This window comes from Aspergillus vadensis (genome assembly GCF_003184925.1).
Source record: "Aspergillus vadensis CBS 113365 unplaced genomic scaffold BO88scaffold_26, whole genome shotgun sequence".
NCBI lineage: Eukaryota > Fungi > Ascomycota > Eurotiomycetes > Eurotiales > Aspergillaceae > Aspergillus > Aspergillus vadensis.
Genome location: NW_020292064.1, coordinates 432,898 through 460,158, shown reverse-complemented (window position 1 = coordinate 460,158; position 27,261 = coordinate 432,898). Strand labels below are relative to the sequence as shown.

The 27,261-nt window shown below is 50.2% G+C and overlaps 8 protein-coding genes across 8 annotated transcripts; 2 read left to right on the top strand and 6 right to left on the bottom strand.

Annotated features, from left to right (window-relative positions):
* Nucleotides 1-212: 212 nt before the first annotated feature.
* BO88DRAFT_349015 (kinase-like protein) lies at nucleotides 213-1,569 on the bottom strand (the record flags this gene model as incomplete). Its single annotated transcript, XM_025703432.1, has 2 exons — nucleotides 213-976; nucleotides 1,026-1,569. The coding sequence occupies 2 exons, from the start codon at nucleotides 1,567-1,569 to the stop codon at nucleotides 213-215; spliced, it is 1,308 nt and encodes a 435-aa protein (XP_025559079.1).
* A 501-nt stretch (nucleotides 1,570-2,070) lies between these two features.
* On the bottom strand, nucleotides 2,071-2,754 carry BO88DRAFT_438218 (uncharacterized protein; the record flags this gene model as incomplete). Its single annotated transcript, XM_025709661.1, has 2 exons — nucleotides 2,071-2,519; nucleotides 2,615-2,754. 2 exons carry the CDS (start codon nucleotides 2,752-2,754, stop codon nucleotides 2,228-2,230), a joined length of 432 nt encoding a protein of 143 aa, XP_025559078.1. The 3' UTR covers nucleotides 2,071-2,227.
* An 899-nt stretch (nucleotides 2,755-3,653) lies between these two features.
* BO88DRAFT_147726 (uncharacterized protein) lies at nucleotides 3,654-6,105 on the bottom strand. Its single transcript, XM_025701498.1, has 2 exons — nucleotides 4,802-6,105; nucleotides 3,654-4,751 (listed from the first exon to the last, which is right to left on the bottom strand). The coding sequence occupies exons 1-2, from the start codon at nucleotides 5,888-5,890 to the stop codon at nucleotides 3,816-3,818; spliced, it is 2,025 nt and encodes a 674-aa protein (XP_025559077.1). The 5' UTR covers nucleotides 5,891-6,105; the 3' UTR covers nucleotides 3,654-3,815.
* A 978-nt stretch (nucleotides 6,106-7,083) lies between these two features.
* Nucleotides 7,084-8,883, top strand: BO88DRAFT_395899 (putative ribosomal assembly complex component Ipi3; the record flags this gene model as incomplete). Its single annotated transcript, XM_025705207.1, has 2 exons — nucleotides 7,084-7,431; nucleotides 7,510-8,883. The coding sequence occupies 2 exons, from the start codon at nucleotides 7,084-7,086 to the stop codon at nucleotides 8,881-8,883; spliced, it is 1,722 nt and encodes a 573-aa protein (XP_025559076.1).
* A 1,073-nt stretch (nucleotides 8,884-9,956) lies between these two features.
* Nucleotides 9,957-13,576, bottom strand: BO88DRAFT_446484 (DUF171-domain-containing protein). The gene is made up of 7 exons (XM_025710287.1): nucleotides 13,468-13,576; nucleotides 13,316-13,397; nucleotides 13,037-13,232; nucleotides 11,777-12,577; nucleotides 11,393-11,484; nucleotides 11,172-11,323; nucleotides 9,957-11,102 (listed from the first exon to the last, which is right to left on the bottom strand). Exons 1-7 carry the CDS (start codon nucleotides 13,515-13,517, stop codon nucleotides 9,983-9,985), a joined length of 2,493 nt encoding a protein of 830 aa, XP_025559075.1. The 5' UTR covers nucleotides 13,518-13,576; the 3' UTR covers nucleotides 9,957-9,982.
* Nucleotides 13,577-13,768: 192 nt separating this feature from the next.
* On the bottom strand, nucleotides 13,769-21,787 carry BO88DRAFT_490910 (ketoacyl-synt-domain-containing protein). Its single transcript, XM_025712819.1, has 2 exons — nucleotides 14,890-21,787; nucleotides 13,769-14,836 (listed from the first exon to the last, which is right to left on the bottom strand). The coding sequence occupies exons 1-2, from the start codon at nucleotides 21,339-21,341 to the stop codon at nucleotides 13,855-13,857; spliced, it is 7,434 nt and encodes a 2,477-aa protein (XP_025559074.1). The 5' UTR covers nucleotides 21,342-21,787; the 3' UTR covers nucleotides 13,769-13,854.
* Nucleotides 21,788-22,647: 860 nt separating this feature from the next.
* BO88DRAFT_407905 (adenylate-forming enzyme AfeA) lies at nucleotides 22,648-24,890 on the top strand. Its single transcript, XM_025707566.1, has 2 exons — nucleotides 22,648-24,117; nucleotides 24,172-24,890. Exons 1-2 carry the CDS (start codon nucleotides 23,084-23,086, stop codon nucleotides 24,518-24,520), a joined length of 1,383 nt encoding a protein of 460 aa, XP_025559073.1. The 5' UTR covers nucleotides 22,648-23,083; the 3' UTR covers nucleotides 24,521-24,890.
* Nucleotides 24,831-26,940, bottom strand: BO88DRAFT_407904 (putative siroheme synthase). Its single transcript, XM_025707565.1, has one exon. The coding sequence runs from the start codon at nucleotides 26,612-26,614 to the stop codon at nucleotides 24,950-24,952; it is 1,665 nt and encodes a 554-aa protein (XP_025559072.1). The 5' UTR covers nucleotides 26,615-26,940; the 3' UTR covers nucleotides 24,831-24,949.
* Between the last annotated feature and the right edge of the window lie 321 nt (nucleotides 26,941-27,261).

Genomic DNA, 27,261 nt, shown 5'->3' with positions numbered 1-27,261 from the left:
AGATGGTCCTGGAGTACGGTCATTAGTTGCAGTAGTCACTTTCTTTTATTTCTTTCAAGAACCAGCAGTGCTAGGTAGTGTTAGTATTATATCATATTGTTATGTCAATGGCTCGAGACTACAGTTCAACGTTTCGTGGTGAGGCGTAGTAGAATTGCGGTTATTATATCAAGCGGTTAGATGTTTGAACAAGACAGACGATATAGCTGAAATTATGGCATATTCTGTTTCATCCTGGATAGCTCAGGGAGAGCCCATTGTTGCACCCATTCATATTCTATGATCCGCTCCGCAGATGGTCTCTTTTCCGGTTCGAATGCAAGCATATCTCTCAACATAGTAAGAAATGCAGTCCTTTCGGCATCCCCCATCGGTTGCATATTGAATTCTTCCCTCGGCTTCTGAACTGATTGGGTGAATCGTTGCACCCAGGGCCTTGAATTTGTAATACCATGTCTTGTTCCGTCCTCATTAAACCACTTTGACCGCGATTCCCATTTCTGCCACCACGGCAGTGGCAATTTGCCAAATGTATCAACATGTTCTTTCACTACCCAGTCGACTGACGGATTAAAGCCTTCGAAAAGTGGACGCTGGCCGATTATTTCCCAGATGGTGCACGCAAGCGTCCAAATATCAGCAGAGAAAGAAAGTGACTTTTTCGGTTCGAAATAAGTCTCCGGGGGGACTAGCATATCCGGCGTGTTGGAGTGATGCCGCGCTGTAGTGGCTGGCATGAAAGACTCCCCAAAGTCAGTGACAACTATCTGAGCTTCAGATAGCGAAACTTCTTCGCTCGCTTTTCCGAGCCAAACAGGCACGACAGCTTGTGCGGGGACACCATCAGGAAGTGGACGCTGATCAAGACAGGTAACTGGCTCATGGTGAGGCTGTCCATGCCTTTCGTAGAATTGCTCTGGGGAGAGCGGGTCCATACTCTCAGGAAGAAGGATCAGAATATTACCGAGATGAAGATCTGACATGGCATGAGTGTAGGTATCATGATGTATAGCAAATGTACTTACCAGCATGGACAATGCCCTGAGAATGAAGATATGCCACTGCCAAGACTAGTTGAGCAGAGAAAGCCCTGGCCACAGGCAACTGGAACAGCCGCAAAGATGAGGCATCTTTGGCCTCAGCTAAATTCATCATTCCAACTGATGTGACAAAACATTGATGTACACCATTAGGCCCAGAAATGGTGAATTCATCTGTTATAGATGGAATGATTGCGCTGCCGGGATGAGTCTTGGCTTTCAACTCTGCAATACCAAGTCGATAGAGAATATTCCTTTCTTGGGAGTTAGTTGGATTGCAGTCTGCGATGGTGATTTTGACGGCGACATATTTTTCAGTTTTCTGATCTCTTGCCATCCAAATGGTTGAGTATGCGCCAAAGCCAAGCTTATGCACGATACGATACCGGCCATTCAACCATTCTCCTATAGTTGTTGGATGATAACCGCCTGGCCGGTACCGCTCAAGTTTCTCAACGTCCTCGATAGGCATATATTCAATAGCATTCTTAACTGTATCGGAAGTGCCGTTGTCCTTCACAGATGTCATTCTACTGCCAAAAGCTGTGTATAATCTGGAATGTGGTAAAATGCAGTGCTCGGTGCGGATAGGGAGGAAGGTAGAGTTTGTAGGATAAGGACAACTATGCAGCACCTTCCGAGAGCTAAAGCATGAAACTACACGACTTATGCGCATAATATAACCTGTGCATGCACGCAAAGATGGCCTTAGGGATCGATGGGATATCCTGATTACTGCGCCGGGCTGCTGCAATTATGACTTTGGCCGACCGGGAGGTTCCCGTAAGCAATTGCGCCAAGCACCATCAACACTGGCTTCTTGATAGGAAGGGAGGAGATGAGAATGGGAGGATTGAGGGAACTGAGGGAATGCGCGAGGGAAAAGTAGAAAGGAAGGTTGAGTCTTGGCTTCCCATAAACATGAACCTGTAATAGTAAACCATAACCACATGACTTGCCTCGGGTTGGGTTCAACCTTTATCCGATACAACAGCCACTGTTACTTGTTACCCCAAAGGAATGACAACTGCATGTATCTAGGAGAAAGAAGTTGATTGATATCTGGTAAAGAACGCTTGGAGATGTTTATACATCTCCTCTTCCAGAAACTGCATGTACAAAATCTTGATTGCCTTCTTGGCCCAAGACACAGCCCCAGACACAGCCAAATACTCGACCGACCCCAGCTACCCAGCGATCTCAGCGATATGCCCATAACCAATTTCAGGAGCAACCTCCAGTTCATCTTCTATTGGCCATACAGGCTTTCCATTTCTCTTCAAGACCGTGTCCGACTTCACACCATCATGAGTGGACTTCACCAACTCCCAGACATCTTTGTTGGGGGTATACCCATGGCATGCAGTATGAGTCCCGTTCGCGAGCTGTGCGGTGTCCTTATAGCAAAATGTCAAATGCCAGCCATTCGGATCCAGCTGATGTACCCCGTTGAAGCTAGTAGTGTTGTGCGATCTTGATCTAGCCCGTTTGTAAACACACCTTAGTCATTCATACGAATCAAAGCATGGGCAGTTGGAGAACACCTGGTAGACATCTGAAGGGCCTCAGCTAACCTTATCAAGATTGCTCTGGGATACAACTTTCGATCCCTGGCTGTTTGATATGCGAGAGAAACCATGTTTCTCAAAAGCTCCTGCTCCTGAGGCATCATACCTCTGTAGAAATAATACTTGACTATGTTCACTGTCGACATCTCTCGAGTCGAGCTTCAGCCTAGACAAGATAGATATAAGAGGGTGCTATAAAGATGATCTTGTATCTATATATATCATATCAATGAATACTTCTCCCAAAGTAGTAGTAAGTAAGATAAAAATAAAAGGAAAGTTCTGTCATACGCTCGGGGGCTTGAGCAACAGAACATGCTTCATACTAGTAGTATGTTCAGCGATTCTACCACAGATACCACCACTCTTACCACTAACCAAGCGTACCCCTCATCCACCCACTAACCCCCTCCTTTGCCTTGACATCCCTGCTAGTTTCCCTTGTCCCAGCCCCGTCTCTTTTTCATTAAGTTCTGCTGTCAATGCATGGTCGTCACCAACTAGCTCACTAATCATTAAGTCAAGATGGCATGTAGCACTACTGGAGGTGTGCTAAGGATCACCCATTAATAACATTTTCCTGCAACGCTTGCACTCAAGTAAGGGGAGATATTGACCACTAAACATACAAGGAAGAAATTCAGATAGCACAGGCCAGCTGAAAGCGACCAAAAATACTAGAAGCGATGAAACACTGCAGTAGGGTAGTAGGACGTTCCAACGTGCCTTTCATCGAAAGATACGCCTACACGTCATCTTTTCTTCGGCCGTGGTTGGAAAACCCGCATTTGCTAAATCTGTGACATTGACAGATAGACTGGAATGTAAAGATAATTCATTGTATGTAGATCTCGGTGGGAAACGACTAGCTATTATACATTAGCCCTAGTGGCTAACTGCACGCAGTACATGAAGCTTCAATCGCCAGTAGGAAATACAAGAGGGAACAGGCCCCAGGCATGTAGTTTGACAGATAAAGAAATGTAAGTGAAGGACAGTTCATAGAATACACTGAAACGAAAGGCAGGGTTCTATGCAATCTGGTCTAGCCAATCTAGTAAGGAAAGATATGGTCACAGAGACAGGACTGGGATATAAGGACAGAAGGAAATAGTGGGAGAGAATAGACAAGGAGAGATAGGAAAGATGTCTATAGTGATTGATAGTCTCCCAAGGAGACTGATGTTGGCAAGTAAAGAATGGCTGCTCAGTTCTTGGTTTCAAGCACTTGAGCGAGGACAAATACGGCTGACTTGAGCGTCTCGTCTGCTTTGCCGCATATAGCAAAGAGCAGGTTATCCACTATTCGGTCCAGCTCTTTGCGAAGCTCCATGCTCCGGGACCCTAGGACGCGTTCTTTGACACGAGACGAAGTAGCTGGACTAAACTGCATCCCTGGCGAGGTAGCTACCTTCTCTGGTACTGTATCTAGCCGGGACACGGGGGAGGGATGCGAGAAGTTGTTGATCCTTCGGTTGTTCGATGCCAGGGATACAACATAGTTCCGCGCGATCAAAGCGGCACATAGGCCGCCTAATAGGTTTTCCGCGACGTTTGGGAAGATGTCGCGGAAGGGTTTCAGGAGAGCCCGTTCGTTGTTGTGACGGATGAACATGATGACGGGTGAAGTTAAACGAAGCATATTTCGTGGGAAGTCCTTCACTGAATGTTCCAGTTGATCAATAGTCCATTCGTGATCCCACCACTTTTCTAACTCTTCCTTCTCTGACATGGTCGAGGAGCGCCCAGGTGATGCTTGGACCTGGGGTGATGTGCTAAATTTGGGTGGTCTCTCTAACTTGGGCGGAGACATCGGCTCAGGCGGAGCTGGCGTCGGTTTATTACATACAATGGTCTCGCCGACGCTCTCTGAACTCATAGAGCCTGCATCAGTGTAGTCATCATCGTCATCCTTATCGTTCCGGAGGTCATCGGGCGAGGGACACTCGGGATGAGTGATATATCCACTGTCAGACATCTCCATTGGAGTGTCCGGACTGAAAGCTGATACCTCCTGTTGTCCGAGATCCGGGGTAGATGGAATGGGCTGTGGCGGAGTTGGAAGCGAATAGCTCATTGCTGGAGATGACTGCCGGGAAATATCGACTAACTTGGGCTTTGTTTTCCTCGCAACGGTGCAGATCTGGAAAGTCGTCAGTACATGGTATGTAAGTGTGAGCAAGTAACACTTACTTCGTGTTTATCAGATGGTGATGTCCTCAACCGTGGTGGGCTCTTCTGTACAATCTGGCATTTCCTTCGACTCTGTTCTCGAGTCTTCTCGCCCTGGGAGCCAGGCGTTTCCACAGGCGCGCCTTGAAGCCACTCACCACAGTAGGAAAGACTGCTAGGAACCCAGCTTCCCTCACTAGATACGGTTCCTGACCTGCTTCTCTGGGACCCCATTGACGACCCGGAAAAGTTCCGCCTCACAAATGTCTCCGAATCTGCAGAGGGGACGGGCGATGGCATGCATTCTGGATTGGGGGACGTTGCGATCAACGACGCATCAGCTGGCCGGCATTGCTTGACCAATATGGAGTGTGCCATATGTACATTGGTTGTCTCGTCGTGCGCCGAAGTTGTTGGGCGAGCCTCCTGCTTTCGAGCACCACAATCATCACAGGTTTCTTTTCCAGACACACAGGCGCAACCTTTTGGTGTAGCTGGGCCATAGTCTGATTCGGATTCGTATTTAGACGAGAAGTAGGCGGATGATGGGGACGATTGCGAACCCAGAGAATCGGAAAGAGGAGGACTGGGGAGAAGGCCGAAGGAATCTATACTGGTGACGTTGATGTTCTGGTCCGAGCGCCAGGCTCGCAGCGTTTGACCTCCAGACAATTGTCGCGACGATCTGGCTTCCTTTGCAGCTGATGCGATGCTTTCCAGCGACGGCGAAGATGGTAGGCGCAGTTGAAAGGGTTGTTTCATCCTGCGCACAGAGCGAAAGGGTGACATGACCACCGGCGGACGCTCCACCGGTCGACGTGGCTGCGGAGCTGTAGTATATTCGGCTTGGTCCATCCGGGGAGAAGTCGAGGGAACGAAAGAAAGGGAGCTCTGTGGCTGTTGCTGTCTCCTCCAGGGCTGAACATTGGGCGCATAGCGCGGAGCAGCAAGCCCATTCCCTTGGATCATGGCTTCTTCCGCTAATGAGTTATATGATGATACTCTCCTGGGAGCGAACGCTGGGACCTGGTTCGCAGACATGGTATGTTGATGACAGTTCCTATTTGGGTTAAGGAACACCCTGGCTGACTGGCAGTCAGTGGAGGACATGGCTGGTACGGTAATGGTAAATAGCAATCAGGCGACAATCGATTTCCTATGGTTACTCGGGACTAATGTGCAAAGGAAGAGAAAAGGAGCAGCATCGAATCTGATCGGGAAAGCGGCCGGCAGGGCCTTATACTACATAACAATATGGGTTTCCAGGTATCCCTTGACTGCCTTGCGGTGACGGGGGAACTAGTCACTGGGCATGTGTACTCTCCCCCTTCGAGAGGGTCATCTAACACTCTGGAACATAGACGAAGAGTGAAGGGCGACCACGCCCACCGTCCTTGCATACCAGAGAGAGGCGAGCGGAGATAGCGTGCACAGCCATTGGCTAGCACTCTCGATGCGCGCCACCTGCAGGGACAGCACAACGTGGGTGGTCCGTCTCCCAGGGTGCTTGGATCTCGTTAATTAGCAAAAGGAATGAGACATGCAGTTGGAGGGATGCGGGAGGAGCCTTGGGAGGGCATTCAGAGGACGTCACCGGTCTGATTTCAAGGCTCTCTGGTTAGTAGAGGCGTTGCGCCGGACAATCAAAGAAGAAGCCCCTAGAGGGACACCCCTTGCATGGGGTTGCTGTGGGCGCCGGCGATAGGCTCATGTTGATTGAGGGATAGGCGAAATTTAATTTAAGCAGCATGTGCAGGAATTCCAGCTTGACTGCGGCCGCGGAGATTTGAGTTGTATCATGATGGGCTTGAATACCACGGGAAGGCAAGCAAATTTCAATCTCCAGATGCGGTCTTGATGGTGGCTCAGTCAATCTGCTTCCGCTGAGAGTGCTATGGTCGACAATGGATGGCTTGCTAGTGGCAACCAAGGGATAGTGTTAGCTTCAATAGGTAAATCAGTCACAAAGGAGAGTAGGGGAACTAGGGAGCTGAAGACAGGGACAGCGAGGGTATCACTCCGTCAACCTGAACTGAGGGAAAGAAGGAGACGAAGCTTAATTAATGAAGGTTTATAGATCGTCTTGTGCGGGATTATCTAAGCATACATACAGACATGCATAATACTTCCTTATCGGGCACTTGCAGACAAACCATGCAAACATCCCGGTTATCGATTGGAGCCTCGATTTCCTCATTTTATTTTATTGCATTTTCGTGGATTTTGCGTCTCCAAAAAATTAACGGCTCGTCGCATTCTCCCTGCCTCCTGCAAATTTGAACCTTCTGGGGTGGCAGTTCCTCATGCTCTCTGAATGTTTCATCGCATCGACGCTGGCGTCCAGCAAAGCGCCAGCGTCTGCGACCCTCCGCGATGTGGGAGTTTGCGTCCATGAATTCCAGCCCACGCTGAACCTGCGCTCCACCTTCAAGAAGAGCTCAACGGCGGCCAATTGCCTGGCCGTGAGTCCGTCGCACGTTTTCGCTGCGCAGTCCGAGAAAGCCATTGTGCATGTGTATAGCAGGGAGAAAGGCAACCAGGAAGCCACCGTTCCCTTTCCGGAGCGCATTCGCAGCATTACTGTCGCCGGGGGTAAGAATGGCGATGTCCTGATCTTGGGAACCGAAGGGGGCCGTTTGATTTTGTGGGAGGTAAATCGATTGTTCACAGCCCCAATGGCGTCGCCAGCTATTCGTCATGGTTTCATACTAACAGCATGTGCTTCCTAGACATGCACCGGGCGACAAGTGGCTACGACAGCGTCGCATCTGCGGCCAGTGACCTCACTCGTGGTCGATCCCAATTCCAACTTCATCCTGTCGGGTTCGTCCGATGCCAGCATTCATGTTTGGTCGTTAGTGGATCTCTTGTCCTTCACGAAACCTCCATCCGGCCGTGATCGTCAGCCTCCGAACTCTCCCATCCGTACCTTCTCCAACCACCGCGCCGCCATCACCGCCATCGCTGTGGGTCACAGCGCCGGTCGATACAACATTGCTGTCTCTGCTGCAGATGATAGCACAGCCATTGCCTGGGATTATCACACCGGCCGTCTCCTGCGCACCTTCCTCTTGCCGTCCAATGCGAAGTCGCTGGCACTTGACCCGGCCGACCGCGCTTTCTATGTCGGATACGAAGATGGCAGTATCCAGTCGATCGACTTCTACAAGAACCAGTCCATCCAGAACGCTCTCCACGACCCCTCCCTTCAATCAACTACTTCGCAGCCTTCCGCAGAAGATCGCTGGGCACCGCCATCGGCCGATTGCGGCGCAGCGCATGCGCTCACCCTCTGCTACGATGGAATGACTTTGCTCTCTGGCCATCAGAATGGCAAGGTTCTGTCATGGACAGTTGGAAGGAAGAAGTACGCCTCGACCGTGGCTGATTACACACATCCTGTCACGAACTTGTTTATGCTTCCTCCCAACGGTCTCCCTCATCCTTCCCTCGACCTCAAGCGGGTAGCACACACCATCGTCAAGCCCCGCTACGACTCTTCCCTGTCCGAAACCTCTCAAGCAGCTGGCGCCGTTCCAGCCGATTACACCTTTAGCACGCACCTCCTCCCCTCCATCTCATCCAAGCCCGACTCTGCTAAGCCCGACCAATTCACCGAAGCCTTCTCCCACGCGTACTTCCCTGAATCCATGCTCGAAGAAGGCCTTGCCGAACTAGCTGCCTTCAGCCAACCCACTAGCAACGGAGCTCCAGTATCCTCGATAGCACAGGGCATTAGCGACGAAGACCTAGCGGCGAAGGATTCCCAAATATCCCAACTGGAGGCAGAGCTCGCCACGCTGAAGAAAAAATCCTCTGTGAACGAGACCGCCCGCCAATCCACAACAGACGAAGTAACTAAGCTTCGTTCTGATCTCGCCAACCTGCACGATTATATCAACGAGCTTCACGAGAAACAAGAACAGGCGCAGCGGGAGAAGATCCTCCGACAGGCGCGGAAAGAAGAGCGGGAGACCCGCCGTCGGGAGGCCTGGTTCGCAGCGGAAAAGAAGGGCAAGAAGGGAGATGCGGTTCTCCGTAAGATGGACGCCGAGGATACCGTCATGACGAGCGATACGGATGATCAGAGCAGTGATGAGTAGACTCTTCTTCTCTATCCATTACTACTTTACATTTTAATTGCATGATCCACCATTATCCGACCCGCATTTCCCATTCTTACAGTACATCATTCGACAGGCGCAAAAGGTCACAAACGAAAAGTTTCAATGAAATGACAAATTCACACGATGCATGTCTTTCCTACAAAGTACTACTATGCTTGGATTGATAAACACGGAGTCTTGTATTGTATATAGACAAATGGGTAATAGATAAAAGTCTCACCAACACTTTACGCCAAACTACTTACTTACTATGCTAATTAGCACTGAGGTCTACCAAACCGTCTTGAAGACTAGTAACTAATTTATTACCCTACATAATAATAACCCGCCTCCCCCAAAACCCCAGGCTGCAGCCACAAAACACCCAGAACCACCCGATGAAACACACAATATGTGCGCCCACAACCCGCGGATGAAACGAAAGTGGCTGTCAAATGGTCGAAACCGAGGAATGTGGACTCGCAGGCCTCTGGTATGCATAATGTGGAGACACACACAACACCACCGTCCGTAATGCATCATGCGGGCTGGGAACATTTCAAATTCATTTGACGTTGTACAACGTATGTGGTTACATTCCGCACATGATATCTAATAATTTAAATCAAATTTATGGAAAGTACGTGGTAGTAGTGATTATTGTGGGAAAATAGAGAATGCATGTATGTATGTACTACGAAAATAAGGATATGATTTGCTTTGCTTTGCTTCATTCCGTGGGGTTTGAGGGTGTCTGGGCTATATACTTTCATAAGCGCTAGGAATTCTGAGGGCAAAAGTTCGTTATTTGATGGATGATAAGGTTACTGTGTACAGGTTTTGCTGGCTTGACAGATATGGGGGTTTTTCTGCGTTGGGAATTTGCCATGGGCGTTATTGTGGTAGGTGGCTTAGGGTTGTGCTTGTATGTGCGGAATCCAGCACGCCCCGTTCCAGACGGTGGTGGTGGTGGTGGTGGCGGCAGCGGCGGTTGGACACTGGACTGATGGGTAGGGAAATGAAAAGACAGATAGGCGTGAGGTGAGGACTTCGATCTCGCACCTGGATTGAGCGCCTATCATGGGAGCTGGAAGTATTAGCCGTCGTGATGATATCTGTATGCCTTTCTCAGCTGGTGGGTGCCATCAAACAGGCCGTGGAGGCTCGTCAGCCCCATCCAAAGGGCTTCCTCTGTGCGGATGGTTCTGCTTCCCTGTCCGGGTAGGAAGTTTACCCAGTAGTCGAAGAGTTTGCCGGCATCTGATGGGCGAATACCCATGTCGCGGAGTTGGGAATCGTTCCGAACAGCTGCCTCGATCCCAGCAATACCACCAAAGACGACGAGAATATGCTGGAAGTCTGGAAGGCGTTGTTCGCGACAAGGGGTGTGGTGTTGCTCGTAGCGATGGTGTGCTTGTTGGGGCTTCTCTTCTAGCACTGTGGAGATAGGCACACCACGCTCGGACGTGCCGAAGGAGAGGTCATAGCCACCGTCATAAAGACACTCCGTGAAAACAGAGGAGAGAGACCGACATCGTCGCACATAGTAGCCCCAGTAATACCCCGTCTCAGCACGAGGAGTGGATGGATGTACGGGTTCTGCATACGGGGATCCATGCTGGGGAAATCGGACGGTCACTCGGGCATGTTCTGGAAGGTTGGTATTTGGGAGAACTGTTTTCTGTGAGAGACCTGTGTCCACAATTGTGGCAGGGCCATGGTTAATAGAGCTGCTACAATGGTGGAATTGATGATCATTGCTCGTCCGGGTTATTTTGTTGGTCGAATGTTTGTTTCGCACTGAATATCGATCAGCACTAGAAACGACAATGCCTTCACGGAAGTCGCACCACTCATGAGCACGCAAGTGATGGGGCATATCCAAGCTGGGTAGCAATCCAGCTGTGCGAAGATTGGGATGGATGGGAAAGAGGTGTTTGCGCAAGTACGGTGGAGTTTCGAGGTACGATAGAATGTGAGTTAGGAAGTGTGAAGGGTCTGAAGTCGCGGTATAGGCTTTGGGAGAGGATGCACCGCCATCAATTTGGTTTCTAATTTTGGCAATGGGTGAGTTATAGTGATCTTCTTGCTCATGATAGTCATAGTATGCACCATTCTCATCATCGTCAAAGACCACGACTTCGTCGACGCAGAAGACGGCAAGGGCGCGTGCGATTAAACCGGCTAGGAGAGTCTTTTGCTCGACAGAATGAGCGCTGTACAGCAGATGTTAGTGATGAACTTCGTCAGTAGCCCCTAAGGAGCATTGGTTGAGGGTATTTTACTTGGCTATGATGCTGCCAGGGATAGCAACGCTGAGAGTATGGGATCGGCCACCCTTGGGGGTAAAGACGGCTGAGGGCTTTTCGGTGAACAGGGAATTGGTTGTGCCATTGTGGTGCGATGGAGGACTATCTTCGTGGGTAGTCTTGCGTCTCTACATGGACAAAGCATTCTCAAGTCAGACACTGTGATTACGAGGAGGTGTAAGCTGTCATTAACATACCTTATAGTTGGGACGGCGCATCGCAGGGCAGCAGGAGGAAGCAGAGAGCGACGAAGAAGGGTGAGAAGGGGATGTGGAGGACGACGAAGAAACTTTCAGGGACGAACGCTACTTCATTTGACAAGACCAAAGATCCTTTCGTGGAGCAGGGGATGGCCCAAACAACACACAGTGGACTAGTTCGAAGGCTTTGGTTGACCGATCACACTTCCTGACGATGACGTTAAGCTCCACCGTCTCCACCAACGTTAAGTCAACATCCTGACGAGGTTACTCTATAGTAATTGTTCGATCCAAACTATAGATGCTGCTTAAGAAAAGCACTCTTCAGGAACCTATCTACAAAATCGGGTACATCTTCCGTTCAGTAACCACTACCACTACCACTACTAGCGATTCCCGTCTTCTCCTCCTGCATAATTTTCACCCCCGAACTGCTCCCAATTCGCGCCGCTCCTGCTTGCAACATCTTGCGACAGTCCTCTGCTGACCGTACTCCTCCGCTGGCCTTGACCTTGGTGCCCTTCCCAATCAGATTGGCCGTCTCTCGCATAAGTGCAACATCCTCCAAGTTCGCACCGGGCCCATTGAACCCAGTACTAGTCTTGATATAGTCCGCTCCAGCTACACACGCCAGCACCGAGCCCGCTATGATCTGCTCGCGAGTCAACTGAGACGTCTCCAAGATGACTTTGAGCCCAACGGGTGCTGGGGCTGCTTTGCGCACTTCCAGCACGTCCACATAGACATCCTTGTACTTCCCCTCTTGTAGAAGAGGGTAGTTGAGCACCATGTCGAGCTCAGAAGCTCCCAGATTCACTGCCTCTTTTGCTTCAGCTGTCTTCTCGTGCGTCTTGTAAGTCCCCTCATGGAACCCGACGACACAGGCTACTCCGACAGCTGGATGTTCTTTCAGGTTCTGGACTGCTCGAGACACATGGTTCAGTCGCACGCAGACAGTTGCGAATTGGTGCTGGATGGCTTCTTGACAGAGGTCGTCGATCTGTAGCTCCGTTGCTGTCAAAGCTAGCTGGGTATGGTCTATGGTACGATTGATTTCAGATGAGATGTCATACGTTGGGAAGGCCGGAGGGAGGGATTGTTGGATGCTGGAGATCAGCGTCGCCCATTCGGCGTCGGTTTCTGGTGTAGTCATAGTGCGATAATGGACCTGATGCTTGTGGCCTTATCGATAGCTTTGAGATCTTATGAACGATCACAGCAACCAAGATGCAACGGACTTGATGTGGAAGAGGAAATAGATTAAGAACTAGTTGGGTCTGGAAGGCACTGAAGCTCAGATGATTTCCCGGCCGGCCCCTCTTTTGCGGGGCATCCTCTTGCCTTTTTCCCCATGGGAATCACGACGTCGTCGATCGCCGCTTGTTGTGAATATCTTACACTAAAGCCATTACAACTTACAACTACACAAAGCATCAAGAATGACTTCTCTACAAGCCATACCAACTCCTAAACATCCCATACATCACAAATCACCCATCCACAACAACTCCATTCCATTGTTCCAATCCATAGTATAATCAATAAAGAGCGCCCCATCAAACTCCCATCGATTCAATCCCACCATATTTCATTTTCCTATCCCCTTCAAACGCACATCCCCAGATCAACCACAGCTCTTACACTCCGGTCCACGAATATCATCTACCCGCCCGATCCTCCTCCCAGGTCCTCCCGGTCCACCACCACCACCGCCTCCGGGACCCCAAAATCCGCCTCCACCTCCACCTCCACTGCCCCAGCGAGCGCGAGTATTGGGAGTCTTTCCTGACTGAGTGACGTTGAATCGGGAGTTTTGGGCTGCGGTGTAGGGATCCAGCTAGATCATACATATATCAATCAGTACAGCGGTCAAATCGATATAGACACTGCTTGGAGTATGGATGTAGGTTTAGTACATACCGAGAATAGGCTGACAATATATAATCCGAGGAAGAGGTAGATGTTCTCGACAAAGCGGATGATTCGGACTGTGATGGGGGGACTGGAGGGTGGGATTGTTAGTCATGTTGTTTGTAGATGGTGGGGGTTATCATGGATGGATGGGGATTTACCTTGCGAGGACGCGTCCCCCAGACACGTAGGTCTTGGGTTCGGATGCCATGCTTGTGTCGGTTTGGGTGAGTGAAGAGTGAGATGGATGTTTGGTACAGGAAGAAGATGATGGGAGGCGATGCGATGCGCCAGATAACGAGCTTGCTGGATGGGGTTTAGCGCCTTCAATTACCGGGGACACTGTATTTCCTTATTTGGTCTAGTGTATAGAGACCCTTGGATGACATCAGCTTTTATACAAATTTGAGACAGGGTTTGTTGTTGAATTTCCCCTGTAGCTAAAGCGACTACTACATACTAATAAGATTCATCTATTTCTGAACTGATGAGAGATACAGGTAAAGTGACAATTTGTGGTAGACTGCACAGCGAGTATCACACACGTGTCAAGCATCAGTACCGCTCCTTACGACTATTTCCATCTGAACATCCGCCGTGAAATCCATTGAAAGCTTTGATGCAGCGATCCCAGCCAGCTCTTGGATAGAAGAACCCCCAATAAGCTGCAGCACCGGAAGGTCAACAGACAGCTCTCTAACGAACCAATGCCGCAGCTCGATAGCCACCAGAGAGTCTACTCCCATCTCGGTCAATGCAGATGCTCCACTGAGCGATTCCTCGGCGGATAGTTGCAGCCTGGAGCGCACTTCCTTGATAAACCCCGCGGTGATAACCTCAGTGGCTTCAGCAGTGCTCTTTGCCAGCTTGAGTTGCGTCCTTATCGGAACATTGTCGTTAGTACCGGATGCAGATATGGCTGGGTTGGTCGCATGGCTAATGAGATTCCACGCCTTCGGATTTCGCAACCATAACGCGTTCGGGTTCTCTGCAGCGTTTATTACCTGGTAGCCAGTAATTACTTCAGGGTTCCTGCTGAAACTTGGATGTCCTGCAAGGATGCCCTCTGCGAAGAGCTCATGCAGGTCTCGTTCAGTGAAGTTGGAAGCACCAGTGTTCCGCTCAATCAAGTTTTGAACTGCACTATCTGCCCTTGCGAAGTATCCTACCCCTTTGATCAATCCTGGATGTATAATACTGCCGATTAGACCTTTCTCGTGCCGCTGATTGATAAGCGCTGACATGAATTCAGTGGCGGCTGAATAGGCTGTCTGACCAACATTGCCCAGCGGTCCAGCAGCTGATCCAAAGAGAAGAAAAAATTCTAGGTCCAGGTCACCGAACACCTCACTTAGGATAATACTGCCTTGAACCTTTGGGGCCATGACGCTCTGTATATCCTCTAGCGTCGTTTGAGCAAAGAGGCAATCCTTGAGCACCATCGCTCCGTTGGCTACTCCCCCAATCGGGGGTAGTGATTCACGTATAAAAGCATAGGCACGGCACACAGATTCTCGGTTGGTGACATCACTGGTACAGGTTATTAATATTTGCCTCGACATACTGGCAGGATAGGCACTTACATTGTCATTGGAACAACTCGAGCACCCAGTCTTTCCATCTCCAAAATCCACTGCGCATCAATATTTGGGGAACGGCTGCCAAGGACTACAGTTCGGGCTCCTTTACTGACCATCCACTGGCAGACGGATCTTCCAAGGTCACCAGTCAACCCGACAAGCAAGTATGTCTTTTGTGGGGATAGTGAGACCATGGAGCTTGCTGTTTGAATTTGAATATGGACTTGGCCTGGCTGGGTCCAGTCCACGATCTCTAGTTGATTCATTCTCAGCGAAGCACCCTGCAAGTTTTGAACAGGAACAAGCTGGATTTCTTCCTGCAAGGTAGCCGTTTGTAGCGCAAACCCACAGGCTGCGAAGAATGTTTGCCCAACGGTGATCGGACTAGCAGGCCGCAATAATTTTGACGACGTTCTGCCCAAATTCGAGATATCAACTTGTATAACATCCTCGGGCAGGAGAGATACGATTCGATCGTAAGCACTGCTCGCACTTTGAGTACAGCCGACAATGACAGAAATGTCTTTCGGCAAAAGGCGAGATAAAGTACGAGAAGAGCTTCTCTCGTGAATATATAGCACACCAGTCTTTGGCACTGCGGCTTGGACATTGGCCACAAACAATACCCGAACATTTCGTGCAAGAGCAAAGGCTGAGACAGCATCACACACAGCCTTGCATAGACTTTCGGCCTTGTAGATCATGATCGTTGTGTCGGGGAGCCCTTTGTCGACGATACAAGTGGCCAACAGGGCAGCGGCTGTTTGCATCAAGACAGTAGCTTCTAGGCCCTCAGGAACACTGTCTGGGAGCCGCCAACACCACCTGAGTGGTGCCACAATAGCTGATGCATGTTGCTCTGATAGTGCCAGCCAACGTGTATTATCATTTCCATCTCGACCAATGACTAAATGCAGAAAGCCAGCGCCTTCCACCTTATAGGCAGTCATTGTCGAAAAACGTACAATAAGCCGACGATGGGTTGCGGCATTGCGATCTTCTTCTTCTTGTCTGGATTGCAGGCGTTCGCGCAGTAAGAACTCACTGCGTGTGGCTGACGGGGCAACAATCTGCACCGTGGAATCTTGCAGGTCAACCAAGCCATTGACCGTGCGATGGCTTGCAAAATACCGTTGATTCCTGGTATCGTCAAACTGGATTCGCGGAATATTCAGCACCCCATTTACAAGCCGTAGCTCGAATTCTGTACTATTCAGGCAGACATCCAGGCCATCATTATTGTCCTTAGGTGTATGGACCAACTGCATGAAAATATTGGCAAGAGAAGGAGCGGTGACCTCTTGATGGTTAGGTATATTCAGGTACTGAAAGATGGACTGGGGATTCTCATATGCGAGGCAGTTAACAGTAGCCTTACTCATGCTCAAGTAGGGCTGCTTGCTCTCTGGGCCACTCGTAACCCAAAGAAGCCTGCTGGCGCTGTTCATCACCAACCTGAGGCTGCTGAGACATTGGGCTGTGATATTTCCGTAGCAAGGCGAGTCTAAATCGGTCAGATTCAAAACGCACCAGCCATAGATGTCATCCAAATCTAGTACATCGAGACTTTGTACAAGAACTAATTGATGGAAGCATGGTCTGAGTAAGGCTTTCAAAGCCGATACCATATCCAATGTTGCTCCCGTCACTCCACCGATGAGGAGTAGACTATCTGGTAGTGTTCCCTTGAAATTCCAAGGTTCACGGAGCAGTTGGATACGATCATCGATTGCCTGCGTGACAAAGGTCGATTCATATTCGAACCGACCAGCCGACGACACCGCTTCGTGTCCTCCGAAACCAGTCTTCTTAAGCAGCAGATCCCATTTTTGGAGGCTAACCATCGGGCTTTGAGGGTTTCCGTTCTCATCGGTCCACCAGTTCTTGAAAGAGCTGACTATCAGCCCGAGGCGATTGATATTCGTGTTGGTGCCGGTACGAACTACCAAATATCCACCGGGCTTGAGCAGCTGTCGAATGTTTTTCAAGGTCTGCACCAGGCTTTCAGCACACCAAATCATATCAGCTGCGACAATAAGGTCATATGTGTGCTCCCTGAAGCCTTGCTGGACGGGGTCTGACAAGATATCAAGCACCTGGTAGACAACCCGATCTTTGTGTTGAGCAAGTCTTTCTTGCACCTCCGCAAAGGATGTTGGAGAAGTATTAGTGAAGGTATAAGATTGATATGAACGTTTTATTTCCCTCAGAATCGATTCCGTGGCCAGACCCCTTTCTGCATTGAGCTCGAGTATTTGCATATGAGGGTAGCGGAAAGCGATCTGGCTAACGAGCACTGCAAGCTGCGAACGGCTGCGGTTGTTTTCAAACATATCCTTATAAACCCCATCTAACTGGCCTTTCGGACAAGGAAGCTCGATCATTTTGCTTGTCCCTCTAAGGAAGTCCGACAAATTTTCACCTGCTATCCGAAGCTGATCCCAGGGATCGCTATCTATGCGTGCCATATTCGTAGCTTTGTCGAGAGCATCTTTCAGGGTGCCGTCTAGCCAATCTGGACGACATATCGGATGGGAGCCGTCGTGTGTTGTATAGAGGACCTGATCCATCCATTCTAAGACGCTAGACCGGTCTTGGTCAAGGCTTTTGCATTCCTCTGCGGAAAGCTGCCTCCGTGCATCTCTAATATACAAAAGAGCGCAGCGTTCCACCCACTGAATCTCTTCTGTGTCTTGACAATCCTGACATACACTTTTGGGAACAGCTTGTGGCAGCAACGGGCCCCAGACAATCTTAGAAAAGATTCCACGATCCTCGGGAGTTGAAATCGGAGCCACATGGAAGCCCTCAATTTGGTAGACCCCGTGGCCGTCAGGGTCAAATACGTTGATATCCCCTGTCATGCCATCTGGGCGTTCACTATCGAGGAAAGCTTCGACAGCAAGCTCAGTCATGGCTTCCACTGAGCTGGGCTTGCACAACTGCGGGTTAATTGCGATGTGCTCAATGGACACAGGGACATGTAGTGTGTGGACTTCATCGATGTTCCTCGCCGCTAACAAGGCCTGCAAGCTGGAGTCAATGATGGCTGGATGTAGCAGCAAAGACGTGCCCAGCTCGGTCCCTGGAACTATGCCCGTCGACCCACTCGCTTGTCTAGCAAGAGCCTTCAGCCCTTGGAAGGGACCGGTGTAACCGAGACCAAGACTTTTCAGAGATGCGTAGAATTCAGCTATGTCCATTGACTGAGAAACAGCTGGTATAGACGATCTAGGGGGCAAAGACATAGCATCTTGTTCCCCAAACGACACAGTCAGTTCTCCGGAGGCGCATGTCTTTAGTTTCCCAGCAATACTAGCGTAGCATTGGAAGGCTGCAATGATGACATTGCTTTCTGATTTCCTAATGCCTAATTTCGAGATTATCTCCACACCCTGTGGATCGTCAGGAATAGGAACAGCACAGTGGATGCGCACATCATCGAATTCCACCAACCGCAGAGGTTGGCCACGTGCGGCTTTTTCAGCTGCTTCCAATGCCATTGATATGTATCCGGCCGCAGGGAAGACGGCCTGAGATTGAACCTGATGATCATTGAGCCATCCGAGTTCTGTCCGGCTTAAGTGGTTGCGCCAGCGCCATTCGTCTTCGCCCGTTTCAGGACTGAGAGTCCCCAAAAGAGGGTGTGGGAGATCAGAGTGGTGTAGGCGCGCTTTAGTATGGCGAGACAGCGTCAAATAAGCTCGTGTTTTGTCGAAGGGATAGGTGGGTAGGCATTTTACGAAACGGCTTCCATATGAATTATCGAACAGTGACAGATAACGTTGGATGTCTATATTTGTTCCCAGATGTGTCCAGAGTGAGCCAATAGCGCGAGCAAATACCTCCGTACTGTTGGCATTACGCTCAGCCAAACCAAGGTAGGTTGTCTCTGGCTCTACATCTGCCATCTCGGATATTGTTTGCAAGACTGGTCCTCTGAGTGTGGGATGTGGCCCCACCTCGATCAATAAATCAAATTTGGGATTGTCTGCAAAAGCGGCCGCTACTGCCTGGGAGAAAAGCACGGGACGAAGCATGTTCTGGCACCAGTATTGAGGAGTGATGTCTTCAGTGTCTAGCCTCGTTTCCTTGTGTACGCTCGAAAACCAAGTCGTTGTCGTGGGATTTGCCCGAATTCCACAGGCCTCGAGAGCGCGCAGATACGGTGCAGCGCATGGTATCATATGGTGCGAATGATAGGCGATGTCCACGTTAAGGCGATGCACCGCGAGATCTAGGCTTTCTAACATCCATTCGAGTTCTTGTATCGCTTGTGTATCCCCAGAAAACGTGACACTTACCGGAGAGTTACTTGCAGCAACTCTGACTGTCTCGCTGAAGCCACCTTCAGAGCAAAGTGCCTGCGCGTCTTCCCAGGGAATCCCACTGACCATCATAGCTCCAGGCTGGCCATTTGCGACGGCCTTTGTAGCTACGAACCCTCGCAGGTATGCAACTCTGATAGCATCTGCTGCGCTAATAGCGTCCGCAGCATAAGCCGCTGCAATCTCACCCGACGAGTGTCCCACGACAGTGCAAAACCGAACACCCAGAGCCCGTAAAAAGTTCACCTGTATTATTTGCACAGCTGTGCGCAGGGGCTGTGACACAATTGCTTCGCGGATTCTTGAAGATGACTCGGGAGCCGAGAGCTCCTGAACTAATGAAAAGTCCGGACGGTACTCCAATGGGAGACTGTTCAACGACTCTTGTAGTTCTGTCATCCAGATCATGGCCTGTGGACTGGCTGAAATCAAGTCCCAACACATTTGCGGATACTGCGCGCCTTGTCCAGTAAAGATACCCAGTACTCGTTTTGGGGCATGGCTGGGCCGGAACATAATATTTGAAACTGCTGCTGACCTTCGCTTTTCAAGCTCGATCTGGATCTCGAGTTGGAGGGCTTCGATTGAAGCTGCTGTGATAAACACACGGTGACTGAATGCTGATCGTCGTTTTAGAAGAGACTCGGCTAGGGTTATCAGGTCGACGTCGGGGTGCTCTTGAAGAAATTGGTCATAGCATTCTAGAACATCTATCAGGGTTTTGGCTGTGCATGCAGAGAAAGTAATTGGAAGAAGCCGTGGGCACAAGCAATGCTCTAGCGTCAGCTTCGGTGGAGGACTATAGCTTTCAATGATCGCATGTGCATTACTTCCACCGAAGCCAAATGAGTTAACCGAAACCCGGCGAGGAACACCCGAGGCAAGGCTGGGCCACGACAATGGCTCAGTTGGTATGCGAAGTCGAGACGTCAGAGGTGCAATAACTGGATTTATGCGCTCCAATAGCATGTTCGGGGGTATTATACCTTTCTGGACGCATAAAGAGGCCTTTATAACTCCCGCTAGCCCTGCTACACCTTCTGTATGGCCAATGAGGGTCTTTATTGACCCCACGTACAGGGGCTCTTTGATTGACTTCTCAGGCATGGTTGTATTCCCATAAAATGCATTATATATGGCAGTGGCTTCTTGAGGATCTCCAGCCTGCGTGCCTGTGCCATGGGCTTCAAAAAATTGGCACCGGTCTTCGAGATGATCTGCGGGATTCAGCCCGACGCTGGCATATGTTGAGCGAATAAGCTGTAATTGGGCAATGCTTGACGGCATAGTAATTCCCATACTGCGTCCATCGGCATTGATCCCTGTGGCGCGGACAATACATTCGATGGGATCCCCGTCCGCAATAGCATCGCTGAGGCGTTTCAACACCACGGAAGCAATACCCTCACCGCGTGCATAACCATCCGCGCTTTCATCCCACATCCGACACCGTCCGGAAGGGGAGAGTAAGTGCATCTGGGAAGCAGCAATATACTCGCGGGGGCTAAAGATTAGGTTGCTAGCCGCCACCAGGGCTATGTGACAGTCCTGGTTTCGCAGAGCACTTACACCTTGGTGAAGGGCTACCAAGCTTGAAGAGCATGCGGTATCTATCGTCATTGATGGCCCATGCCAGTCAAAAAAGTAGGAAATACGATTGGAAAGCATCGAAGCTGCCGTTCCGGATGGGGTATGCATGGGAACCTCATCCCAGTCACGGCCGATCAGATTGGCATAGTCCGTACTCATAAGACCACAAAAGACTCCTGTGTCAGAACCTCGAAGGGCTTCTAGTGTTAAGCCTGCTGTCTCCAGAGACTCGTAGACGACCTCCAATAGTAAACGTTGCTGAGGGTCCATCGACTCCGCTTCAACAGGGGAGACATTGAAAAAGGGCGCGTCGAATGCGCGGGGGTCCTCAGTAAGAAAATAGGATTCAGGAGAGTTTCCTGTGCCATGATGTTTATCAGGATGGTAAAAGGCATCATGATTGAACCTATCCTTGGGTGCCTTAGAAGCTACATTGCGTGGATTAAGCAGAAGGTCCCAGAGCCTAGTCGGGGAGGATGCTGAGCCTGGGAATCTGCAACCTGTCCCGATAATTGCGATGGGTTCAGGGACCGACATGAAGCAGAAGAGAATAATCAATTGATTGCTGATGGTACAAAAGGAAAGACCACCGGATCAGATGACCGAGGCGGACTGCAGGTTTCCTTTCCCTTTTATACACTTTTACTTCCTCCCATTTCATTTTGGTTTCTCGTGGCCCGCTTGTGACCAATTAGCCTTCGTTAAGCTCCGTGGCTTAGGTCGTCTTATTTCTAGGCAAGTGCATTTCGGAAGACTAACAGCGCTAATGTCAGAATGGTGCAGTGGAGTTATTGGTACACTTCCCCATGCAGACAGGGCAGAGGCCTCCTAACTAAGTGACGTTCTTGTTGGCATAGGGCAGGTGGGGTTATGGGATGCAAACCTGGACCTGTCACTCGGCATGCAGGACTCCTCCTTGACTGCCATGCTCATCTCTCAGTCGATAGACCTTGGAGAACTAGCGTTGCACCAGTGGACCACCTGCAGGGTGTCATATGTCCAGCCATTGAGCGTGGTGAAGCGAACAAGGGCAGGGCGCTGCAATCAGCTCTTCCTCCCGGCAGGCTCGAGACAAAGGCATTCACTGGGTGTGGCTTGGGATTTCTATTGGACGGATCGATGCTCGTGCTGCAGTTGCAGAATCGCGGCCAGTCGGAGGTAAGACCAGTCTAGGCTTGGTACCTCTTCTGTCCTTCGGTTGGTTCATCGCCGTCATCGGCGTCGCCTAGAACTACCCCGACATATGCATGTCTCGGACCCTTTCAGAGCATGGGTATTTTCTTCACATCAAGCACGCAAGCCCATATTGCGCAGAGGACTCTGTTGTCAATATTTAGGTTACCTCCTATCACCAACCGATAGAGATTTCCGTGTGAGTTGGATAAAGCAACATATCTCATGGGCACAGGAGGGTGCCTCGCTTATGGAACTCGTCAGAATTCGGGGTCCCTCCGCCGCTAGATAAGCTAGCTGCATCACCCATCTACATCGGATTCAGATTAGATCACCGTCACAACAAACAAGGCAATTCTGTCCAAGTGCTTACCATGCGACTAATAATATGTAGCAAACTTAACCCTCTTCCGATTTCGCTGTACCCAATTATAGGACCTGGAAAATTCAACCCCCCATCTGGGTAGCTACATGCTGACAGGCGTTCATGCCCGCCTAGCCTCGTGATTTGATCATGCCTACAGCACACATCCCGATGAGGTAGTACGGGCAAACTAAAACTGCAGCATGATGCATGCTCCAATTCGTCAGCCGGAACTGACCCCATCTTGCATGTCCCCTTTCAGACTGATGCAATTTGTGCCGAAGTAGTCGAATACGGGCTTCGTGTCTGCTCGTGGTTCAGGCGCCATCCCGAAAACGAGACCAAACGATCTTACCTCGGATATACCTGCTAATTGCCATTCTGTTACTCCTGAGCCTGTCTCTGCTTCCATTATGATGAACTTTCCAACTGTGCACAAGGACGTTTTGTCCTTTGCCTTTGATCACTCGGTTGACTATGACGAGAGCCAGCCACTCTATATTGATGCAAGAAATCCATCGCGCAGTCTGAATGCCAATCAGTTACGTCAATTAGTGCGGGCTCTGATCGCAGGCCTCAGGCGGTATATTAAGCAAGGAGAGTGTGTGCTGGTTCATCTGGGCAATAGCGTAGGTAAAACACACAGGCAAGGCCTAGTTCCCAATGACTGCATCTGATAAACAGTCTTTAGTATGTTCACTCAGCTCTCTTCTTCGGCATAATAGGAGCCGGGGGCGTTTACATGGGTGCCAGCCCCGATAGCCCACCTCATGAACTAGCCAATGTTCTTGAGCTTGGGAGGCCAAGTTTAATCATTACGACAAAACAGATGCTTCATGCTGTTTTGAGTGTTGCAACCAGCAAAGGCCTCGGTCCGGAGCAAATCTGCCTGTTCGAAGAATTGACCATCACTAGCTTTCTAGAGTCAAACCTCAGGTATCGTCGTCAAGATGCTGGAACCATCACATTATACGACCTTCTCGCCTGCGGCGAAGAGGATTGGATCAAGTTCGATGACGAAACCCTGGCCAAAACCACTCCAGCCGCTATGTATTGCACCAGCGGCACCAGTGGGCTTCCCAAAGCCGCCATTATCTCGCACCAGGCCGTTGTCTCCCAGCATCTTAACAAGCACTATGAGGTTCCATACGCTATCAGAAGACTGGTCATTGTTCCAGTATACCATCGCTTCGGGGCACTCTGGCACGCATTTCCCATCCGTCAAGGAGAACCAGCGTACTTCCTGCAAAAGTTCGAACTGAATCACTTCCTCGACGCTGTTCACAGCAACAGAATAACAGACGTATTTATTGTACCAGCAATAGTTCACCTCTCACTTCAGTCCTCTCGGCCCGTGGCAGAGCTCCTTTCGTCTCTGCGTATGGTAGGCGTCTCAGGCGCGCCCATCGACACGGGATCATTGCAAAAATTTCAAGGACTGCTACACAAACAAGCTACTGCAGCGCAAAGCTGGGGCATGACAGAGACCGGCCCGGTATTTGTATGCAGGTATGGAGAGCGCGTCGATAAAGGAAGTATCGGAAAACTTGTCGGGATAAACGAGGCAAGACTCATCGACGACGAAGGTATGATGATAACCAGTGACAACTGTCCCGGTGAGCTATACGTACGAGGCACAGGTTTATTTTCGAACTATAAGGGACGAGATGACGGAGTCGACGCAGATGGATGGTTTCGAACAGGGGACGTAGCCTACCGACAAAACGAATACTACTACCTGTTTGACAGAGTCAAGGAAATTATCAAAGTACAAGGGCAAGTAAAACCCCAGCCATATTCTACTACCACCCTTCTAATAGTAATGCTCAGGAACCAAGTAGCTCCCGCCGAAATAGAAGCCGTCCTCTCCAAGCACCCAGGAATATCCGATGCCGCTGTCCTCGGGGTCCAGTCCAGTGACAAGAGCACCGAACTGCCCCGAGCATTTGTGGTGAAATCACCAGCCTTTAACGCCAAACTGACTGCAGATGAGGTCTACCAATTTGCGAAGTCCCAGTTAGCAGGCTACAAGGCTTTAGATGGAGGCGTGGTGTTTGTCTCTGATATTCCTCGGACCGCGAGTGGGAAGATCCTACGGGCAAAGTTGGCACAGATGAATGCTCGACGGGAGAAGATCGCCCAGGTACTTTCTCGTCGTGTTAATAAGGTGGTCACTTGATTTGGGGGCCAGGTAAATGTGGTGTTGGTCTTTGAAACATAGCTACCATGCACACGGTTACGCTTGCGACCCTGATTGATTTCTCAACCTGGCTGATATGAGTTGTCTGTCACTTACCTTAACAAATTCGTATATCACGCAATGCTGCTCATGTCAGCGACTACCTACTACAACCGACGGATCATGCACTCAACGCGAGTAATTCACATCTAGACCAGGCCAGCATTAAACCCACCCACCAAAAGGGCTCAACAGCTCTACGAAGACGACAACCAACTAACCTACAATGAGTATAAAACAAGTGACCAAAAAAAGTCTTCTTTCGTCTATTCGGTATATGGGTATCTATGCAACCAAAATCCATCCAAATGCAAACCCGAAGCGAACATCATCCGTAACGTAACGATCATAAAGCCCTTTATCCCTGCATCATTCATTCTGACAAGCCGTAACCTCCGTAAGCAACTCATCCAATCCACGGAATCCCTCTTCCACGACCCATTTCTGTCCCTGAGCGGGATGTAGAACATGGCAGCTCGCGCCAACAACCAAGAGACCAGGGGGTCTTGAGCCCTCGGCTTCGAAGGCAGCGCTTACGTGCTCCAGGGTAGACCGGATGACGCGTTGGTCAGTGCAGGAGGCTCGCTCGATAATTGCGCATGGAGTGTCTTTCGGCCATGGGGTCCGTGGGCGGGCACCCTCTGCTGGCTCGGTGGTCAGGGACTCTATGAGTGCGGACAGACGGTGCAGGGCCATCAGGAAGACGACGGTTTGTGTGGGGACGTAGGTAGGAGGTTCTGGGGCTGCGCCTTTGCGGCCTGTGCCTGTGCAGACGAGGACTTGGTCGGATACGCCTCGGTGGGTGGCGGGGATGTCTGCGAAGAGGGGCGCGCTTAGTGCACTGGTGATACCGGGAAGGACGACGGGTGCGTAGCCTTCGCCTCGGAAGAATTCGAATTCTTCGCCTCCTCGGCCGTAGAGGTAGGGGTCACCCTGCTTCAGTCGGAGGACGTATCTTCCTCGACGCAGGGAGTCTAGGCCCATCTTCAAGAATTCCTCCTGGGCTTGGTCTGCGTTGCCTGGGAACTTTCGCGCAATGTGGACTTCTGTCCTGCGGGGAATAAGTTCTAGGACAGGTGCTGGGACGAGTTTATCGGCCAGGATGATGTCGGCGGATTGGATGGCATTGTATGTCGCGCGTGTGAGTAGGTCTGGATGTCCTGGGCCGGAGCCAGCAAGAACAATCTTGCCCTTCTTTGACAGGGCTTCCGAGTTGTTGAGATCTTTGGGTCCGTCTTTGCTAGACGAGTAAGCCTCAAGGATGGCGTTGATATCTTCATCTGTGATAGCGGCCAGTTTGCGAAGGGGCCAGTATTCACAAATTTGGGACAGCCAGCGCATGCGGCGGGTTTTGGCCGCGGAGATGTCGTCCTCTGTTACTAATGTGTTGAATGTGTGCCGTTGGCCAGTCGCATCATCTTCGTCACCCTCTAGCGGTGCATCACATAGTCCGGCAGCATAATCCTCCGCCCAAAGGCGCTTTCTCACTGCACCAAGCCTGTCAATGGCATTTCCGAGGTTTGACGGAAGACCGGACGAGATTTCCCTTCTGAGTCGCGAGGCCAGCTTACAGCCGCGTCCTGACGTTGTGATGCCGATGTGAAGAGGGCCGTCCGAATATGTGGACAGCAAGCTGAAGGTACAGAGTTCAGGAGCATCTGACACATTGACTGGGATTCTCAGACGACGGCAGAGCTTAGAAATGTGTGCACTCAATGGGTTGTTTCCGCCTAGAGTGACAAAGACCGTGTCTACAACATGGTCGACTTCCTCTCTTCCTAGGCTCGTAAGATCCTCATCCTTGAACTCTCTGCGAAGCCACTTCAAAGAGCCGTTCTCAATTCGTTCGACCAACGTGTATTGCAGGCTCTCTGTGTCTGGGGCAATGAGAACGGGCTTTGCGCCAGCTTCAATACTTTTGGCACAACGGGCTGCTGCAAGAGGGTTGGCCCCGATGATCAGATGGACTTGTGACTCAACGTTCACGGCTGTCAGTAGAGGTGCCGGAACACCACTATCTGATGCGTCCTTCATATTTGAATTGCCACCGCGGGGTTTGCGGTCTAACCTTCAATATTTTCTTGGACTTCGTTGTTGTCGTAAAAAGTTTTGGTGGTAAGAACAACCAAGACCCTGAATTGGAGGACCCACGGCGATTTATGCTTGCATCCCACAATTGAAGTAGCCAGTCGATTAAGTTTCCAGGTTCTTCAACTCCGCGGAAAAGCCAACTGATGAGCAACGACTGCAGATAAGAACCACGTTCTCCAGTCAGCACGTCTGGCAGGTCGATAAGACTATCTCAACGATTGATAAACGGAGTCACCACAGAATACCAGCGGAATTGCAGTCATTTTGCCTCTGGGAAATTTATAGATGCATTTCCTGATGGGGTTAAGGCGATATTGCGTGATCGCAAGCAGTGGCTTAGGTAATCCAACCCCGGATTGGGAGATTCAGTATGCTGATTATGGTGCCTGATTCAGTAACAATGAGTATTAGCTGAGATGACTGTTCGACATCTCATGCTCTTATCTGATATCTGGCAGAACAGGGAATAATATGCTCAAGAATTATGCCCCATGACGGGTGTGATTCGAGCGCATGCCTCTAGACGCGAGCATATATTGTGATATGTTCATTGAGAAGAGTTAGTGTCTGACACTTCAATATATCCGAGA